The sequence below is a fragment of the Calidris pugnax genome, unplaced genomic scaffold (assembly GCF_001431845.1).
Source record: "Calidris pugnax isolate Ruff unplaced genomic scaffold, ASM143184v1 scaffold244, whole genome shotgun sequence".
Classification (NCBI taxonomy): domain Eukaryota; kingdom Metazoa; phylum Chordata; class Aves; order Charadriiformes; family Scolopacidae; genus Calidris; species Calidris pugnax.
The window spans coordinates 2,585,557-2,603,640 of record NW_015091141.1 but is presented as its reverse complement, the minus strand read 5'-3'; the positions used below and the strand labels follow the sequence as shown (position 1 = coordinate 2,603,640).

General features: G+C 45.2%; 1 protein-coding gene across 1 annotated transcript in view; it reads right to left on the bottom strand.

The window, feature by feature from the left end:
- Positions 1-1,329: 1,329 nt before the first annotated feature.
- Positions 1,330-18,084, bottom strand: part of GFPT1 (glutamine--fructose-6-phosphate transaminase 1) — a gene marked incomplete at its 5' end in the record, with an annotated part of 28,049 nt that continues 11,294 nt past the window's right edge. Inside the window, 11 exons of the mRNA XM_014958703.1 lie at positions 1,330-5,298; positions 5,907-6,068; positions 6,869-7,036; positions 7,652-7,779; positions 8,091-8,205; positions 10,178-10,335; positions 12,180-12,300; positions 13,987-14,084; positions 14,390-14,485; positions 15,087-15,250; positions 16,458-16,563. Of these exons, the coding sequence (XP_014814189.1) occupies positions 5,254-5,298; positions 5,907-6,068; positions 6,869-7,036; positions 7,652-7,779; positions 8,091-8,205; positions 10,178-10,335; positions 12,180-12,300; positions 13,987-14,084; positions 14,390-14,485; positions 15,087-15,250; positions 16,458-16,563 (1,361 nt within the window). The remainder of the gene's footprint in view (positions 5,299-5,906; positions 6,069-6,868; positions 7,037-7,651; positions 7,780-8,090; positions 8,206-10,177; positions 10,336-12,179; positions 12,301-13,986; positions 14,085-14,389; positions 14,486-15,086; positions 15,251-16,457; positions 16,564-18,084) is intronic.

Here is an 18,084-nt window from a genome sequence, read left to right as displayed (position 1 = left end):
CCGTGTAGGCACTGACTTTTTATGTGATACCAAGGACATATATGCATTGTTTTAAGGCAATAAGCCTTAAAAAGTAGCCCTGTGACCTTTGAACACTGGTTCTTGTGTGGGGCAGTGTTGTGGCTTAATCCCACGCAGCCACTCGCTCGCTGCCCCACCAGCTGCACCAGGGTCAGATGAGTAAAAGTTGGGAAAAACTTGTGGGTTGAGATTAAAGGCAGTTCAACAGGCAGAGCAAAAGCCACGTGCACAAGCAAAGCAAGGAGTTAATTCACTGCTTCCCATGGGTGGTGGGGGGGTTCAGCATCCCCGAACAAGCCAGGCTCCATCAGCATGACGGTGACTGGGGAAGACAAACGCCATCGCTCCAAACTTCCCCCCCTTCCTTCTTCTCCCCCAGCTTTACACACTGAGCATGACGTGCCATGGAATATCTCTTTGGCCAGTCAGGGTCAGCTCTCCTGGCTGTGTCCCCTCCCAACTCCTCGTTTCCCCCAGGTGAGGAGCAGAGGTGGCCTGGAGAGCTCAGGGACAACTCAACCCCCCCCGTGCCCTGTCACACTCTGCCCATCCCAAACCCAGAGCCCAGCACTGCAAAAACGTTAACTCCATCCCAGCTGAAACCACCCCAGAGAGGGATCCGTGAGAAGAGCCACACCAAACTGCTCACTTTCTCTAGAAAGAGATGAGTTTGATATTCTTGCCCTGGAGAGGTGACGGTCCCTGAGGAAATTAATACACGAATGGCTCCGACTGGATGGGGGAGGGAGGGGAATTTCAGATGGTCTTTTGTCATCGTGGGTTCCAAAGTTAGCCAGGCATTTTTTAGCCGTGAGCAATGGCTGAGCCCCCAGCTGTCGTCCTACGAGAATATGTGTGCGCTTAATCCTCCTGTCCCAGGGTCTGTGGTGGGGTCCTCCCTCCACCGCTGGGTTTGCGGAGCAGCTGGGCTGTCTGTCACCCAAATGGGTTTCTTTTTTGAACAAGAAACTGTGAGTTTCAAAGGTTGTGGAATGCGTGTAATATTCACTCAGCCCAGGTCACGTATGGGCTGTGCAGACTGTGGTTTTGTCTCACCTGGTGCTAGAAAAGGGGTAATTAAATGAGAATTAAGGTAGAGGAAGATAATGCTGACTGTTCTGCCTTAGTGGTGCTTCATGGGCTTTCTTCTTAGTGGCAAAATCATGGTTAGGAAAGGGCAGTTGAAATATATTCTCTCTCAGACATGAAAAAAAGCCTGTGTTTTCTGCTTTATCCGCACTGCCCTGAGCCCTCACAGGGGTCACTATTCTTACATGGATTTAACTAAAGACCAGTAATTCCGTTTGGTTAATGTAGGGCACTTGATTTTATTCAAAGGGTGAGATACAAAAAAAGTAAGCAAAAAGACAAAACCCAAATTGTCAAACACTACAGACAAAAGTAAGACAGCTTCTGTGTACAGCACACAACAGGAAACAAGGTACAGACTGGTCCCCACAAACCAAGCCAGCTGGGTATGTACAGGCAGAGGCAAATGGGTCTGGAAGGGAAGAAAGGGTGGTATTTGCCACTTCAAATGTCTATTTACATAAACTGAATTGAAGGCAAATAGTTTTCTTTCCTTTTGTTCAAACCAAATGCTTCTTTGTTTCGTCTTCTTCCCGTTTCTGGTGGAGAGGAGGGACTCCGTGCTTTGAGGCAAGTTTGGTACATTCAGGTAGGATCTAAAATTAGCCACAGCTAAACACTGATGTGCTGCTTCAAGTGCTGCATCTCAGTCCCTCCCTCCACTTGCCACGCTGCTGCCAGGCACCTACTCAAGGCCTCAAGGTCTGCTCCTGGCAGCCAGAGAGGAGAAAAGCCCAATTTTGCACTAACGTGTTGGTCTTTCTTACACCTTTGGATGTCCCAGTCCACAGCTGAACCAAACCCGGTGTGTCTTGGCCAGATGTGAGACCCCCGAGCAGGGCTCCTTGTGGTGTCACATCCAGGAGCTTCCTCCCACCCAACTCAGGAATGGTCTGCGTGAACCTTCCAGCTCTTCCAGCACCAAGGGGCTGGGGCTCCACAAACATGGGGGGGGTCAAAGCTGCTTTCTGGCAGGAGGGGCATCCCCGTGGTGGTGGTGGTGGTGGCAGGTCATTACCATCCCATCAGTAAGACCATGTTAAAGAGTAGCTGGCGTTTGCCGTGTCCCTGCTGCTCCTGACAAGGACACAGCTGCCCAGATGCTGGCTTGGGCTTTTTATGAGAACACGTGTGCTGACAGCACTCACTCCTCTGACAAACTCAGGGAAGAACTGTCTACAGCCTTTCTTTAGTAGGAGGGAAAACCTGACAAAAGTATATTCCATAAGACTTAATTCCCTCAAACACCCTCACTATCTGCGTGGACTTTGAGATCTGTCAGGCAGAAACAACATGAGCCTGAAGTTCTCTGGTCTTTGGCAATTAAAAAACCCCTAAGACCTATGGGCATGTGCTTCCCTTTAAGCCTCTGCAGACACAGATGAGGAAAACAGTGAAATCCAAATAAATTCTGACAGAAGTACACAGGCAGCTGCTCTTCCAAATGGCAAAGGCCTCGATCTGTATTTACCTGTGGCTCAATTTTAGTGCCAGGGCTACTGAATTTTTAAACACCTCAATTAGGAAGGAGGGGATTTTACTGGCTCAGTAAGCAAAACATTCATTTTGGAGAGCAGAAGACTGACTGGCTGTTAATAAATATCACAAGGCATTCTAAAAGTTTTCCTAAGGAAAAGAGAAACATCTCTTCGTCAAAATGCAACACATCTAGACAAAAATGAGGTAAGGAAAGCTAAGAAGAGTCCTTTATACATTCGCACTTCACACAGGCATGGCAATTAACGACAGTGAGATGCTTAATGGATTCCCTACCAGGCTCATCAGAGGAATCTTCACACCAGGCCGCTCCTCAGCACCCTCTGACATTGAGCATTGCACCAGCCGGGCTGCACGCAGCCACTACGCCTCCGTTTTGGCAGGCATTTACACACTTCAGGCAGTTTGCTGGCATCGTGCAGCACGCGGGGGGGACACACTACCTTTCCTTCTGACAAATGGAGAATCTGTCGTGAGCTTTAACGCCTTAAATTACAAAGAATAAGGGTTTGTCTATCACAGCATCAACGCAAATAGCTCGGCACTATCTGTACAGTCACACCCGACGTGAGAGCGTCAGACTTAACATCTCTAACTTAGACTCCTGTTCTTTGGTCCTCTTTGTACACAACTTAATTTCATAAATAATTAACAGCCTGCATTATGAACTTGTAGTGAACGGCCACTCGCGTTTTAACGGGGACGTCTCCCATCCTGTTTGCTGGGAGACTCGGGAAGCCGGCGGACAATCATCTGTACAAGGCCAGATAAAAGGCTGCTTTTCTTCGAGTGGAATAGGAGAAAAAGGTCTTAAATTAATTCTCTTGCAGGGTTCTTACACTGGATCCCACACTAATGAAAACGTGGGAGGTGATACTGCAAGTCCTTGCATCCTTGTGCTGGAGGAGATAAAAGAGGGGTCCCTGCCTTGGTTCCAGCAGGAACCTCCATGTGAAAGGTTTGCAGAGTTTCTCTTAAGCGAGCTGAGGGGGAGGAGGAGGAGGAAGAACTGTCTTCAGTTTGTTAGCACTGAACACCCGTTGGTGTTTTCTAAGGGACAAGTATTGTTTTCAAACGAAGCAGGGAAAGCTGCTGGTCATGGTCAGGCAGAGGCAGGAAACTGCCAGGAGTCAGCGCCTCGTAAGCAAATGCTGTGTCAAATGCAGTATTTTCTACTTTGTTCTTAAACAGACACTGGCAGCACAAGGCATCCATAAAGTAATAGTCTGAGTATAATGTATTAATAAACATATATATATTGGTTTCGAGTGTTTTTCTTTTTATGGTGTGTGTCTAAAGCTAATTCAAAACCCATGAAGCTGGTAGGAAATTCACCTTTTTGCATTAGGAAACGCACAGCTAACTGCCCTCTCATGACTTTGAAAAAGTCAGCGTTAAGTCTTGAAGCTGTATTTTCCATGTAATTTCGGATTCTCTGCAAGCTAGTTACAGAACTATTACCAAGGTATATATTTCTGTCATGTCTATCATGCTTTTGTCATCCCCTCTGATTTTGAACCAGCTGAGTTTGACACAAATCACATAGGAACTGCTCCCAAATAAATCAGAAGCCAACACTTCTGTGAAGGGCCTTTTGCTGCCGTGGGGACCCTCTGAAAAGGAGCGTTAGTGCCATCTCTGCCGGGGAGATCCGAGGCACAGACCTTCCTCTGCGTGTTCAGAGGAGCCAGGGCCCTGCAGCACCTGGTGCTGGTTCCTCAGGAGGTGTGTTGGTGCCACAGCACTCAGGAGGGGGAAAATCCTCAGCGCGGGAGGATATTTTTAAATTTTGGTTAAAAACTAACCTCTACTTGGTTAAAAAAAAAACCAAACCTCAACAGCAACAACAAACCCTCAGCACAAACTCTTCACGTGCCTCTTTCCCCCAACTCTGGGAGCACCATCCCGAGCGGGGACTCGGCTTCTGCGGCCGCTCACACGCCAAGGTGCCAGTGAATCCACAGCCCTGGTGGGCACAGACACCAGTACACACTGGTGTTACACCCTGCCTGGTGGCCCCCAGCACACGATTGTCACTTGCGAGGTATTTGGCATCGATAAAATCCTTCTGAAGCAACGGTATTTTCTTAGCACATTCCCCATGTGCCTATCGTCGAGGATGCTGTGACAGGTTGGTTGAATTCCCTTTTGTACACGAGGCAGAATCTGACCCCAAATGCTTGTTTGCAGTTTCCTTCACTGTTAAAACATCTGCACAGGCATGACCAGTAGCAGCTCTTGTTCCAGTTGTATGTTCTGGTGCCCTGCTTCACTGCCTGAGAGCATGGCAGGTAATTCATCCTACGGTTTCTCATCAACAATTGGAATGAGCCACACTGGATAAGAAACAATGACATTTCTTAAAGTAAAGTGGAGGGCCCCTTACCTAGAAGAGTCGGTAATCCTTAAAGAAAACCATTTAGTATCTTTCATGGAAGCCTAGTGTTCAAAAAAACCCAAAGCTATTGACACAGCATGTGGAATCAATTTGACAATCACTAATGTAATGGAATTATGGTGATCTTATACACAAACAATGATTTACCAAAATAAGATTTACCTAGGGGACTTTAAAATCAAGTTATTTTGGTACCAAAAAAAGTCTTTCATTTAATTCCCCTTTGCCCCTATGATTCAGATGATCTTTCACTCTACAGTTACGGCCTTGGCCAGATTTCTTGGAAAATCAACCTGCAGAGAGGGAGGAGAAAGAACACGCTTGTGAGTATTTACACACTTCCTTTGTTTGTGTATAACTCTGTAATGTCTGGAACATTTGTTCTGCGTTTAAATTGAAAATGAACATATTTTCCTGTTAATTTAGGACAATCAGTGCAGAAAAGGTCCATAAACCTCCATTGTTATGACTCCTCTGTCAAGAACTAAGGAGTTGGTCCCTTTAGTCTATGCTGTTTCAGTGCTCAAATGACAAAAGGTCACTGTGATAAAAAGCAGAGTGTCTGTATTAAGATCAAGTACCCAACACAAACAGACTCTGTTGGTCAAGCATCCTTCTGGGGATCCTTACCTTCCTTTTAGCTTCCTACCAGCCCTCCAGAAACCGTACCCTTGTACCAGAAACCAGACACGTGCCCGAACTCGAACCACACAAGGCTGCCTCCACCTTTTGTTCACAAGAAGCTTCTGTAACTGCCAGGTCTGCCCTTTAACCTGGGCCTTCCAGTAGCTCAAGTAATTCTACAGACAACCCCCACAGACTTCCAGCACCGCCCAGAGCATCTTTTCCACATCTGCAGCCAGCAAACATGAGCACAGAGAGGAAGGAATACTCTACTCACATCGTATCCTCTGAGAACTGCGAGATGGAAAGCCAGCAGCTGGAGGGGGATAACACTCAGGATCCCCTGCAGACAGTCCACTGAATGGGGGACTTTGATTGTTCTCTTATTGTTCTTAATTGTCTCGATGTCTTCCTTATCACAAATCACAACGGGTCGCCCCTGCAACGAAGAGAAACGTTGAAGAAAAAAGAGGTCTGGAAGATTCTCTTCTCACTACTGCTCACAGTGCCAGTGGCAAGAACTTTTCAATTAATTTAGAAGGAAACAACATCCCATGGGCATCCCCCTGTAGTATAAGGGGTATATAAGGGGTAATATATATATAAAAGGGGTAAACAAAGCACACCAGGCTTCTACAATCTGCTGCCAAAATTGCACTTGAATCACAGAATCACAGAATCTTATAGGTTGAAAGGGACCTTAATGATCATCTTGTCCAACCGTCAACCTAACTGACAAAAATAGACACCCACACAACAAACAAGAAGCATCACCATCACTAAACCAGACCTCCCAGCACTACATCAACCTGTCTTTTGAACACCTCCAGGGATGGTGCCTCAACCACCTCCCTGGGCAGCCCATTCCAATGGCTGAGAACCCTTTCAGTGAAAAAATTTTTCCTAATATCCAGCCTGAACCTCCCCTGGCGTAATTTGAGGCCATTTCCTCTTGTCCTGTCGCCTGTGATTTGGGAGAAGAGACCGACCCCCACTTCTCTACACCCTCCTTTCAGGGAGTTGTAGAGAGCAACAAGGTCTCCCCTCAGCCTCCTCTTCTCCAGGCTGAATAACCCCAGCTCCCTCAGCCTCTCCTCATAAGACTTGTAATGCCCAGAATATCTACTAAAGTCACATTTTAGGCAGCGATACTAAAACAAACAGTTTGGGTGCCCTGCAAACTGCTTTTATATCAAAAGCCACATTTCTGATGCGCTGTCAACTCTTCTAGGCACGTACTTGCCGTGCGATGACCTGCTGGAGAGCGTTCTGGCACTTGGCGTAGGTGTGGTCTCTCATGATGATCATGATGACGGGCATGAGTTTGTCCACCAGGGCGAGAGGGCCGTGCTTCAGCTCACCCGCCAGTATCCCTTCGGAGTGCATGTAGGTAATTTCTTTGATTTTCTAGATGGGGAAAAAAAAAGAATTCATAAAGCTTTGGGTAAACTTGTAAATATTTTTCAACCATCTCTGTGGCTTCTTCCACTTTCCTTCTAACTTTTTAAAAACGTTTTCTGGCTCTCCTCAGATCTGGTACATAGACAAGCCAGCCTGAAAATTGAGATGGAAGTGGTGCCTCTGGGCTGGGCTGCTTGCAGGCAGCACCACTTACAGCTCCAACACCAAACCCACCACGGGCCTTAGGACTTGCCATCAGCCAACACATCTACCACCAGTCTGGAGCTGGGCCGGCAAACACAAAGAGGACGCATTTGCATGTCAGTGTGTAACAGAACTTACAATAACATTAACCTCCTCAAAGGTACAAACCGCAACAGAGAAGTTTTGGATGCTGAGCAATCCTGGAAATGCCACCCCAACAGTTCAAAGAACTGATTTTGTTGGGGTGCCCCATCTGTCACTGTGAAGCATTCCCAGTGTGAATGCAGAAAACAGACAACACCCCATAGCTCGCAGTTCCTTAAAACAACTTGTAGCCACATGTCATTTCCTGGGCTGAAATCTGAAGTCCATAGCTAACAACACCTTGAACCAGCTTTAAATACAGAAATCTCTTACCAAAGCTCCCTCAAGACATGTAGCATAATGGTAGCCACGGCCCATGATGAGAACAGACTTCTGATGGTACAGCTCCGTGGCCAGCTTCTGGATCTCATCATCCATACTCAGCACTTCTTTAATTAGGTCTAGAAAGAAAGAGAAGAATTCCAGTTATATGCCCGTGCCTCTCACACCATACATACTGGTTATACTTCAAATACCAGTAGCAGAGACTTGCATAAAAACTGGACTTTCTTTTTTATTAGTCCCATTGAGTGGTCCGAAGGCATTACAAAGAACATGGTTGCAGAAGTTATTGCTAACAGCCACGTTGCACGTATCCTGTCCCCTCGGTCTTTCAAAGCAAGAAAGTTCACCCGTGCTACTGAACTGCTGAAGTTCACCCGTGCTACTGAGTTTCACCTGGTGAGACACAATACCTGTGGCAGGTTCCTACCTGGCAGCCCCTTCAGACCCCGCATGATTTCCTTGCGCCTTTCCTGCATGGAAATTCTGTCATCGCACATCATCAGAGCAAACATCACCAACGAGACAAACTGGCTGGTGTAGGCCTAACAAGGGAGAGAGACAAAACACATCATTAGGACAGTAACCAAACAGTTGTCCCCTACTACGTTAAATCCTTAGACCAGACCTTGACTTTATTCTTAACACAGCGCCAAACGGCAGCGTCCGTTCCAGTTAAGTAGCAAAGATGAACGTGAAATTCACAGGCAAAATCTTGAGCAAATCTCAAATGGAGGTGTGCAACAGCACGATCTCCTTGTACTTCAAGAGATTGAGATACAACAAGCAAAATGGAATATTTCTAAGATTCCCTGGTGACTATTAAATCCTATTTTGTGACCATGTACCTGTGTCCTCCTTCTCTGCAAGTAGCTGCTGAAACCACAGAAGACGGGCAGAGCCGCTGGCTGGAGGTGTTTGGTGGAAGCCCACCACTAACTCCTGGCCACAGCACCAGGACAGCCGGCTGAGAGGGGCTTGGGCCACACTCAGGGAACACAAAAAGTGATTTCCCACCCCAATTCTTCACAAACAGACTCTGAACTCTTCACCTTGGTGAGGCTCCATGTTTGTCTGAATGACTGTAGTGACTGGAGTCACTGGCTGTGGGGAAGAACCACCTGTGCAGGCCAGTGAAAGGAGTGCTCCAGTTCAGACCATTCCATTCGCAAAACCATTTCGGGAACAGCATCAAAGAGCTGCTGCAAAGCCTGGCCTCTGAAGTCCTTACAAGATAAATGTTATGAAATGGTCTGTGGTGCCAGCTTGGGATTGGAGCTGCTTAGAAATAAAATTAACGTTTGTAGTATTTCTGTCCCTTCCTGAACAGCGATCAAACCAACTTTCATGTTGCTGTATTGGAGAAGATTTAAATAGCTCTGAAGGAATTTAGAGAAGCTCCAGTTCTGCTGACGAGCAGCGTTTGGTATGGAATGGGATCTACTCTGTTTTGGTGGAGCTGAAGGTTACAGAAGTAAATCGCACTGAGCAGTCACATTAACAATGCCTGGGGTGTTTAGATTGTGTTCTCAAAATGAAGTTTTGGAGAACCCTGGGGCAGAATTGTTTCAAGTTCATAGTTCGTATCTGCCTGGTTCCTCAAACCAGGACAACAACTTTGGTACCTCCCCACATCACCAGAGAGGAAACGCCATTTTGAGTTATCTCCGAACTGCAAGGCTGGCGGTGTGAAAACAACCCAGGGACAAACAACTCCTTCAAGAGTTTCTTGTAAGAGATTCATGAATTTTCCATGATCAAATTCCCCAATGAACTATTAAACTCAAATGTGGTTTTTGGCTGAATTTGTGTAACAGATTGACATCATCTCGCCTCTAAATATAACTAAATCAAAGCAGATTTCACCATGCAGAAGCACTTCATCAAAATGAACTGCAGCAAAGCAAGTTATTTTATTCTGTATCACACGTAGACAGATGCATCAACCACAGAATAATTCTCTTACGTGGACAGAAATACTGGTTTTCTGTAAAAGACCATTCCACTTCTTGCCAAAAGTATAGTTTCAGTATCACCCTTTCTTTAGTAAAGCAGTGCCATGAGGGCAATGAGTCAAAGTTTCTGTAATCTTATCTTTTAATTTCCTTTTTCATCTTTAGACCTCAGTTTAAACTGAGTCTGCACCTCAAGACAAACGATGGCAAAGAGGAGAGAATTCTTGCCTTTTTGGGGATTCTCCCCTTCGAGACCCCTTTGTTTTCAATGTTTAATATTGCTACCTCATAATAATTGGTTTACAAAAAAAAAAATTTAAAAAGCCCTTTGTAAGATACAAGAAAACAAAGAGTGTTGGTGGGCACATGGTCATTAACTAAAGAACCATTGACAGCAACCAGTAAAAGGGAATAGAAAGCATTTAACAGGACCATCAGGGGTTTCAGTAACATTATTATTATTAATAAAAATAAAACAATAATAACAATAATAACAATAATTTTAATAATAATAATTATTATTATCATCCTCATCAGTGGGGTCTATAAGCTTGTGCCTTACCTTGGTACTGGCCACCCCAATCTCTGGTCCTGCATTGATATGGACTCCACAGTCTGTCTCTCGAGATATCGAGCTCCCGACTGTGTTAGTTATTCCTACAGTTAAGGCTCCTCTCTCTTTGCAGTACCGGAGACCCATCAAGGTATCTGCTGTCTCACCTGGAAAGACAGGTATTGATGACACTGTGTTTGGTACCCGTCACTGCGGCCACCGCAGGTGGGAAATCCAAACCCAAATCAAATTCCCAAATCCCAAATTTGGGAATCCAGTGATTTCCAAAACAGAATCTTACAGGTTTGTATCTGCCTGCGAGTCAGAGTTATTTCAGCCCTGACACACTGTGTTTTAAGCCTAAAAAGAAGACAGTGAACTCTAGAACACAATAGTATTTGGTTTGAGGAAGAGTCAGTATTCCCTTATGGGGGGAAAAAAAAAAAAAAGTTCAAGTGTATCTTCTGTAACAAAATCAACTTTCTGCCTTTTCCTGGTTAATAAAAAAATCACCTGGGGCAGGGCAGGCTGGAGGGAAAACACATATTGGGGGTAGCTGATGTGCAGAGTGGATGCACTGAGTTACAGGTCGCCCTTGGAGTCCTGCCACCAACACCCAGGGGATCATTCGCTGCTGGTGCCCTCCAACACCACCAGAGCTTGCAAAATCTGTGTTCAAAGAGGTTATGTCTAAAACTAATTATTCTTGTTCACAATTGCTTGCACTATGCAAATTTAGATCGGCGTAGGTCAGACATAATGTGTCGACTCAAAAACTCCAGATATAAAGGAAGCAGAAAAAGTTGTTTAAATGAACATGACTGGGGGGATGGGGGGAATCTTGCACTAGAAATAGAAGCTCCCGTGTCTTCTATCTGGTGTTGCCAGTTTGGTTTTGTCCTAAAAGGGCACACCTCTTCTGAGTACCCCCTGGGCAGGAAAGGTGAGAACAGAGACCAAGGAGCCCCAGGGTTAATTCGATGCATTTCTCCTTCAGCTCATTGCTGCTGGAGCACTGCTCTGTGACCTGCCCAGCGGTGCAGGGTGGGCAACAGATTCATGGGTGAATGTGGGTGAACTGGGGCTATTTGAGCTCAATATTTACTTTGGTTTTGTACTGCCTGATGACCAAGCTCAGGTTCCAGGAAAATCTTCGTTATCTCATCACATCCAGCACCTCCAGGGACAGATGCGTCCCCTGGTGTGCCCTCAGTCTGTTCCCTGATAGAACTGGGACAGAGCTGGTTCTAAGGGGAAGCAGCAACATCTGCATGTGTATTCCAAAACTAGAGAAAATGTGAACATTTACACAGGAGAGGATATTCTGAACTCCTTGATACTGAGAAGAAAATATTGCTACTAAAAAAAGTATTCTAATGTATGGAAAAAAAGTAAGGACCAGCTATAGTATCGAAGCTGGACAGTTTATGAAACCTATAAAGGTACATGCAACTAAGAGGAAAAAAATATTGTAGTTTTGTACTGCAGGTGTCCTTGAAAGTATTTTGAATGTGATATAAATAATATTTTTTTTATGCTTAACTATATTTTTTATCTCATATTTCAAGGCTGTCATATTTTTTGATACTTGTGTTTAATAGTTTCATTTCTTTTATGGATCTGATCCACCACATAGCTCAGTATTTGGTACTGCTTTGCCTAGAGAACTAAAACTATTCAAAAGAAACTATCGAGGTGCCTTTACCCAGAGCTCAGTAGCATTTTTTCAGCCTGTTGACTGATGGAGTATTTTCTCACAGAGAAAGGAAACAAAACTACTGCTACCATATGTAAGACTCATCTAAACAAAATCCTGCACCCGCAGGCAGATGGATGGGAGCAGAACCACTCTATTTTTTCCCCATCTCCAGGACGTGTGTGCCAGTTCCTCCTCTCACGCCTTCCACACACCATCCTCCAGGCAGGCACAAGAATTTGGCCCTGCTGCCTCCTCCCTCCCTCCCATTTACAGGAAAAAGAGGAGCGAGTAGGTGGCAAAGCCAGACCCTACCTGACTGGCTGATGAAAAAGCAAACATCGTCTCTGAAGACAGGGGTGTTTCTGTCCAAGAAGTCACTTGCCAGTTCAACCATAACAGGTAATTCAGTCAGTTCTTCCAGAACCTGGCGGGTCTGGTAAAAGGAGATGTCAGAGTTACATATTACATCTTGCTTTAAAAAAAGCCAAGTGTTTGCAGTACAAAAAAAATGCCGTCTAAGTTGCCACACACTGGAAAATATTACTATCAAAATACCACGTGAAAAGTAGTGCTGGATTATATTTTAATTGCTCAGTGTACCCACACTCAAGTCACGCAACTCCCCCTGTGAAAAGTGACCCTGCTTTTGGCACCACAAAAAGCCCGTGAGGCCTTAACTCCTCCTTTCCGTGGAGACTGGGCTTAAGTAGGTCTCACTGATTATTTATCACTGCATGTGATATATATGTGATATATATATATATATATATATATATAAAATCATAGACACACTGGAAAATATTACTATCAAAATACCACGTGAAAAGTAGTGCTGGATTATATTTTAATTGCTCAGTGTACCCACACTCAAGTCACGCAACTCCCCCTGTGAAAAGTGACCCTGCTTTTGGCACCACAAAAAGCCCGTGAGGCCTTAACTCCTCCTTTCCGTGGAGACTGGGCTTAAGTAGGTCTCACTGATTATTTATCACTGCATGTGATATATATGTGATATATATATATATATATATATATATAATCATAGAATTGTCTAGGTTGGAAGGGACCTTTAAGATCATCTAGTCCAACCATTAACCGAATTCTGATAAAAAAAACCAAAACAAAACACATCCCTAAACCATGTCTCTAAGCTCTATGTCAACCCGTCTTTTGAATCCCTCCAGGGATGGTGCCCCAACCACTTCCCTGGGCAGCCCATTACAAGGCTTAATAACCCTTTCACTGTAAAAATTTTTCCCAACATCCAATCTGAACCTCCCCTGGCACAACTTGAGGCCAGGATGTCTTTCTTCTACACGGTGTCCTTCTATCAGACTATAACTTCCATTACTGAAGAACTCGGAAACCACCACCTGTACATGGGCCAAGCCAGAAACTTGTTTTGGCTAGTCAGTGGATTATCCTTATTATCTTACAGCAAAAGCCAAAAATTTTCTTCTCTGGTTCCTTGTGAATCAGTGAACATAGCTGTGTTTGCAGGATTTCCAAGAGAAGCTAAAAGACTCCTCTGCAAAGCTGTGGAACACTTTTAATTGCTGCAATCTAAAAAGGCTTCGTCTCCAGCCATTGCACTTTCACCAGTGATTAGGTCAGGCCTTGACGAAACAAAATCCCCCATGGGCTGCAGGCAGAGCCTGTGAGGCACTGGGTGAAACCTCTCTGCTTACTGGGCGAGCACTGGGATGTCTCCAAGCCGGTGCCACCACTGTGCAAAGAGCGAAGGAGGAAACCCTGTCTGGCTCACGGCAGCCCCTGCCCTGCTGCAGCATTTGCATTCTCCTCTTGCGTTGTCTCTTCCTCTGCCAACCTCTGTCTTTTTTGACAGAGCAGGTTTGGGGTTTTTAGGCCTTCCACAGCAGTGAAAGTCACAGGGAATGTTTTCAGAAGCACTCAAGTTCTTCAGCTTTTATTTCCTGCTGCTGTTGCTGGTGAATCAAAAGTCTGGTATATGCAGCTCTCCAGAGGGTCCTCCCTCAGCAGCGTTCCCTTGCTCAATCTTAACCTTAAACTCTTTCTTAACCTGCTTGACACATGCAACACTGTGCCTGCTGCTCAATTCTAGCTATAACTCATGAAGAGATCAAGACTGAGCACTTACTGCGACTCCGGCATGATAACTTGTCCCACAAGCAATAAGGATTAAACGACGACACCTCTGGATCTCCTTAATGTGATCCTTCAACCCACCGAGATTTACTGTAAGCAAGATTCAGAGAGAATGGTCAGGCCAGCCAGGCAGCAGTAATTCTCAAGACTGCTGGTGCCAACACCCAGCGGGTTACAATCTCCATCAACCACTTTGCCAAAAAAATAACATCCCCAAAAGCAGCCTTGCCCCCAGTGCATGTAATTCTGGCAGCGCTCGCTGTGAGACACATGCGTTGTCTTACACCAGCATGTTTTAATCTCCCATGTCACCACCTGCTTCCTCCTCTGTAACTGGTGTGAATAACTACTAAATACTGAGCTGTCAAAAATAAAGGAGGCTTAATCTCAATTACCCGTGTAGTCATCGAAGTTGACCCTTCCTCTCATTGTATTCACAACGGATTCTGGCTGTTCAAAAATTTCCTTCTGCATAAATGAGCTGAAGTTACCTATAAAAGAAAGAAACGATACAAAACAAATGGGAACACTTTAAATTACTTCCTGGTAATTCCCATTTTTCTTATGTATATAGGAAAAAGCTCAGACCAGAGTCACTAACGGGCCAGGTATCAGTCAGATTATTAAGATGATGCTTCTTATTTTCCCAAAGCATCAGCTCATCGTGACAGTTGGACTCACGTTACTAGAACGTGTTGATGAAGAGTCAGGTCTGGAATGGCAATCCTGCCAGGGATCAACCTTTGAACAAACAGACTCCTCCATGCAAGAGGCAAAATCCTCAGCCCCACAATTCTCCTCATTACCATGTCAGCAGCCAGAGGGAAAGTCCCATTAGATGCACGGACAATTTTTTTCCATCATGAGGGCAGTAAAGCACTGAAACAAGTGCTCAGGCAGGCTGTGGGATGGCTGGCCGTGGAGATGCTCCAAAGTCAGCTCATCAAGGCCCTCAACACTCTGGTCTACTTGGCCCTGCTTGTAACACATGGACTGGACCTCTGGCCTCCAAAGCTCTTTTTCAACCTGACTTATTCTGTGACTCCAGGGAAGACCTGTGCATCTACACGGGTGACATCCGAGTGATTTTACCCTTCATGATTTGCTGGAGTTCCATCTGCAGGGTCTGGACGGCACGTCCGGGGTGATCTCCTGCTGTGCGCTTAATCCGGTGGATGGAGAGACGGCCGTCGACCACAGCTGCTACATCATCATCTTCAAGGAAAATCACTCTGTTGGTATGCTCAATGACAGCGCTATAAAAGCATACACCGTTTGCCATAAGACATTATTCTTCACAGAAAGATGAGGGCTGCAGCCCTATTTATAATCCAACATACAGCCTGATTCAAGAAAGTTACTCATTTCAATGGAATTTCTTTTAAAATGAGTAAAGTACATTTCCACACTGCCAATATAACTGAATTTTTTTCCACCTACCTCATTATTAATTTCAGTGCCTGCTTTAAGAAGAAACTATGAATTCCTTAGGCAGAGCAGCGTGTGCAGTGATGTGATCTTGAGCACATGGGGTGCTCAAGCGTAGATGCAGAGTTCTCTCTTGGTGTTCCCAGTAATAAGCCACTGTCTGTCCCTGCACCTCATTTTCCCATCTGGAAAAGTGGGGACAGCTTGGCCACCCATTAAAGTACTTTGAGATGTGCTTAGAAGCACTCGCGAATGAGGTACTACTGAATACCTTCCCTGCAGGCAGTTTACTCAGGAGACGTCAATATCGGAATTTCCAGTGGGGTTTCCAATCTTTGGTCAGGTTCAGTGTGTACCCTCCCTCAGCTGAACAAGGCAAGCTGTACCCAAATACAGCAGCTCCCTATTTTAGTAGCTTTTATCCTGACCTTGGGCAAGTCACTTGAAAAGCTCTTTAAAATCAGAACACATCAGGGTGTCCTAAGACTCTCCAAAATGCTCTGATGAAAGGAGCTGCAGAAGCCAACCACAGCAGTATTTTTACGTTTCTGGAACAAGTATTAATTTCCCTAATATAAAGAAAACCAAAAGTTCTGATAAACTGTCAAGTTAGTCTTTCCTCCCTCTTCTGGAATTAAAAAAAAGCCACCTTTGATGATAAGGAATTGCACGTGTGCAGAGCTCCCTGGAGAATCAACACAATTCTCCTGATAATTAACATCTGTCCTGTTGATTAGGTCAGTACTCTCTCAGGTTTCCTATCACTCACCTCTGGAATCTTATCAACAGATGTGCTCGAAGAAGGATAACTATTCCAAAGCAAGTGTTCATTCCTTCAACAGAAACTCCCACCTAACCTACCTCTGACTCTTTCAGGGCCACATACAAAACTCGTTAGTGTTCGTAAAGTAATGGCCACACGCACCTAATTTACTATTACTCACAAAGAACCCACAGCCTCCTCACCTCTTGGTCAAGGCCTCAGCTTTAAACTGCATAGTTTTATATATGCTAAAAGGCACTGAAAAACATTACCTGGCATCAGAAGCAAAGTAGTACTCCACGGCTTTCTCCTCGACAGGGAAAAGGCAGGTGGTGCTGTCAACGCGAGACAGGTTGCAACTTCCCTTCTTGTCTTTGCCTACAAGACAGGAGGATTAGGGACCACAGAGGGACACATCTGGAAGGCAGCTGCGATGTCAGGCTCAGCCAGAGGCCCCAAGGCACCGTACCAACATGAAGCACTATTTTCATCACTGGGAGCAGTCACAGTGAAGTTATCAGCAACCCTGGGGGAGGGCAGCACACCGGCGCTCACGGTGTTGCATCCCTTCCCAGTTTGCTTCCCAGGCTTTTCATGAAGTCTGCAAGTGTAATGTTAGTGCAGAGCTTTAAGTTTAAAGGGAAGTATCAGTAAAAATTCAAGGGACAGTTCTATGTGTGGCTCCACTAACAGAAGAGGATCCAAGCTGCTCTATGAGCACTCACATTCACCAACATTTTACCACTTGGATCTGCCTGGTTTATCATTTTAAGTTTCTCCTGTTTCACTGGGGTTCCTGAGGCTTTGAGAAACCCGGCAGAATTGCGCTTTCTCTGTCAGTTACTCCCAGCACTGGGTGAAAAGTGAAATTCTCTCAGAGCTGCCACCTGCACAAGCCCTGTTCCACCAAGCATGGGCAGAGATAACCCAAACCCCAGCACGTGTGTTCAGACACAGCTTGGGAAACACGGGATTAAGCACTCGCCCTTGTTGCTGGACTGTCACACACAGCCACCTCATCCTGATCCAGCTGGGAACTGCCACAAGCCCTATGCTATTTCCAGGGAAGCATCCGGGTGTACTGAAGGGCAGGAGTCAACCACTGGAAAACTTGCACTAAGCCTTTAAGGAAGTTCAGTGTTTCACCAGGGATCCTTCCTGAAGTCCTGGCAGTTCCCAGTGCTCTCTACTCCTCCTCCTCTTTAACTGCAGAGAACGCCTCTCCGTGGCGCAGCTCCTCGGGAATGCAGATGAGGACCCAAATATCTACTGCTTGAACAAAATCATTTGCCAGTCACTGTGTACAGTGTGGTAAGGGGTGGGGGTGGATTAATCAGGGTTATCTAGCAACACGTGACTATTGCTGAAGAATAACAACACTGAAGTTATTATATATTTTTTCTAAAGCTCTAATGTTGTGTTTCAGCTACTAGATAACTATCTGATTCAGTGATGTCAGTAAAGCTCGTGACACTTAGGTTTATACTTCTGTAAATGAAAATGTCAAGAAAAAAATACTGCTTTCATGTTGATACTCAGTAGGAAGGTACCAGGCAACAATTTAGAGCCCTCCACTTTAGTTATTACATCAGTAAATGAGGAAAACACCTCCTTCATTGTTGAGTTGAGACAGGACAGACTGATTTGTTGCTGAGAAAGGACAGAGCAAAGGTGTTAGCGGCCGTTCTCCAACAGAAGCACCCACACTTGATCAAAACATGCAAATTTTGTTCCTTAACATTTCCCTGCATTGACTTTATTATGTCGCATTGCTTTCCTGCTCCACGCTGAGCTGTAACATGTTCTTGTTGTGCACAAACACATGTGCTGTAGGTGTATCTTACAAGGAGTGGCTGGAAAGTTATGGTGTATTATCAGCCAGTTATGGTCGTTACCTAT